Below are 2,736 nucleotides of genomic sequence, written 5' to 3' on the forward strand. Positions count from 1 at the left end.
CAACAACGCCAGTACTTAGAATAACTCTTTAATTCAAGACAAGCATGTTTATTTCTGAGAAGTTGAAACTGAATATTTATCAACAAGGTCTTAGTATCATCCAATTTTTTGGAAAATAAAGAGACGTTCTTTGACATAACCATGGCTTATCACCTACACTTGTAGCAGGGTTGACGACACTGTTGACGTTTGTTAAGACTTGTTTTCAGCTGCAAACTCGTTATTATCAAATCAGTTGGAAATTGCGTCCTCTATATGAAGGTATCGGCAATTTGTTACTGAAGTGAGGTAAACTGATAGGTTCAAAATTAAAAAAAATCGTCTCGTTTGTTTTAGATTCTAATAATAAGATGACCGCTTGTTACATCACTACAAGAATAAATTAAACTTGAAATACACATAATGTATTTATAAATCCATTATTGATGATTGTGTGATAAACTATTTCCTACAGATGCTAAGTAAACAATTTGCACATATTGTGTCAAAAAGACTAGAAATTGATAAACATCAAGAACGTTCCTATATATTGATTTTATTGTATATAAAGCATAAGATCCTTGATGACAATTTTTCCATAAAAAAACATGCAGATGTCTTCAAAACAATATTTTGATAAAACGGAAAAATTAAGGCAACAATAGTTTACGGCATTCAATAGTCATAATTCGAATAAGTAAAAATAAATCTGGGTACCAAACTTAAACCCTTAAAAACTCATTAACATAAGAAGAAAACCACGACACAACAAAGCATTGAACTGTATTAATAGTAACCGTCAACATACTTAAAACAGACTGTAGATAACCAATGAATATCTCAGTGACTAGTCGTTCGTTAAATCTTAAGACATTTAATACTTCAAAGGATGACATAACGAAATGGCATAAAAGACAGAACTAACTGTTAAACCAAAAAAATAAAAACAAACTTATTTCAAATCAAATTTATATGTTTATTACATTTTCTTTTAAGCTCTTTTGCTTGCTTCGTATTGTACGAACAAGTCGCAATATACGTTTAACAATAAGCATACATGATTTATTTGAAGACTTTTTTCTCTGATGAAGATCGTTCGTTTGCAGAGGTTTTTCATCTTGACAGTCTAACAAATTTGTGTTCCGAATGTTTGATGCTACTTTGGTTTGTTCCATGTAAAAAGTGTTTTCTTCTGACATACTGTTGCTGCGTACCTCTTTTACACAACTATTTCTTTGTCTCTTCACGATGTACGCCCATGTATCGCTCCTTGAACGTTTTAAATGTTTCTGTTGTTGGTTATCATGACAAAGAGCATGTTTTCTGTGTGGCTTTATTAACCTGTATATTTTTTTCTCTTGATAGTTATCAAACACAAGATTCTGAAAACACTTGGAAGACAGAGATACAATGTCATAGTTTGCTTTTTTTGCGTTCTGTTGTAATATTTTTCTTTCAATATCTGCCTGACATTGATGTCTTGTAAAACTGGTAGTCCTCATTCGGAAAGGTCCCGTCTGTTCTGATCTGGTGTTTCCTAGCTGTTCTAAAAGGATGTCAAAAGCATTCTTGATTCCGTTATTTTCTCTTGCAGAGACCTCTACAAAGCATCCTCCAAGGTTCTCATTATAAGCCCATTCCAATGCATCAAATGTTTCGACCTCTCTCTTGTTTTCCATATCTACCTTATTTCCCACTATAACACACGGAATGCTCAGAATATCTTTTCGAACAGATTTTATCTGTTGCCAAATGATTTTGACTAATTCAAATGAAATTGCATCATTAACTGAGTAGACAAGCATAAAACCTACTGCTCGTGCAATGTAAATTTTCTGCATTTCTGGAAACACAAAACTTCCAGCCGTATCTATGAAATCGATGCGTTTGTTGTCTCCATTTATATTATATGTCTGGATATATGTCTCCTCAACGGTTTCACTGTGATCTTGTGAATGTGTTCCGTACAGGTATTGCTTAATAATTGACGTTTTACCAACCCCACCAGAACCGAGACAGGCCATTTGAAATCTCGAACATTGCTCCAACATCTTTCTAGAAATGTTTAGAAGATATAAGCACGGACTGATATATATCGTATAATTATCAGATAGAATGATTATTATGTTTGCTGTCAGTCATATATATACCTAACGTAAACTACATTTTGTCCAATTGAAAGAGCGTAAGTATTGACCTTTAATTCCTTTAAATGTCATAAAATACGTAAACAACTAACAAGATGTGCTAATTTATACATCATTTTAAAATACTTATTTATGTCGGAATTAAAACACCTGCAGCCGGTTGTACGAAAGTGTCATTAGCTTAATGAGTCATTAAGGTTTAATGATGCATTAAGTTGTTAATGTGACATTAGTTAATGAGTCCATTAAAATGTGTTGCACGAAGCACAATTTTGTTGCTCATTAACTAATGAACATTTAATGAAGGGTGCGTCATTAAACTATCATTAAATATTGGTTTTCCCCTAAATATTTCCCACAATTCCCTAAGTTGTAAACATCCGTCGTCTGCAAAGTTGTCATCAACAACTATCATGTAGATGCCTGCTGGTGCTTCTAAAACGCACATAAATAGTTCTAAAAAATTTAATTAACTGAAATAACTTTGATCACGAAACTGATATAGCAAAACAAATTATAAACGAAATTTAAACCAATTGAGATCAACTGAAATAACACGGAACTGATACAGCAAATTATTTCATTATCGATCATTATCAAATAACCAAAT

At 32.4% G+C, this 2,736-nt stretch overlaps 1 protein-coding gene across 1 annotated transcript; it reads right to left on the reverse strand.

Moving 5' to 3' along the window:
- Positions 1–361: 361 nt before the first annotated feature.
- LOC134706082 (ras-like protein RAS2) lies at positions 362–2,030 on the reverse strand. Its single transcript, XM_063564791.1, has 2 exons — positions 1,037–2,030; positions 362–369 (listed from the first exon to the last, which is right to left on the reverse strand). The coding sequence occupies exons 1-2, from the start codon at positions 2,028–2,030 to the stop codon at positions 362–364; spliced, it is 1,002 nt and encodes a 333-aa protein (XP_063420861.1).
- Positions 2,031–2,736: the final 706 nt, after the last annotated feature.

This window comes from Mytilus trossulus, chromosome 2 (assembly GCF_036588685.1).
Source record: "Mytilus trossulus isolate FHL-02 chromosome 2, PNRI_Mtr1.1.1.hap1, whole genome shotgun sequence".
NCBI classification, from domain to species: Eukaryota; Metazoa; Mollusca; class Bivalvia; order Mytilida; family Mytilidae; genus Mytilus; species Mytilus trossulus.

Excerpts from the sequence above, each read along its gene's own strand:
- LOC134706082 (XM_063564791.1), bottom strand. The coding sequence starts at position 2,030 with ATGTTGGAGCAATGTTCGAGATTTCAAATGGCCTGTCTCGGTTCTGGT.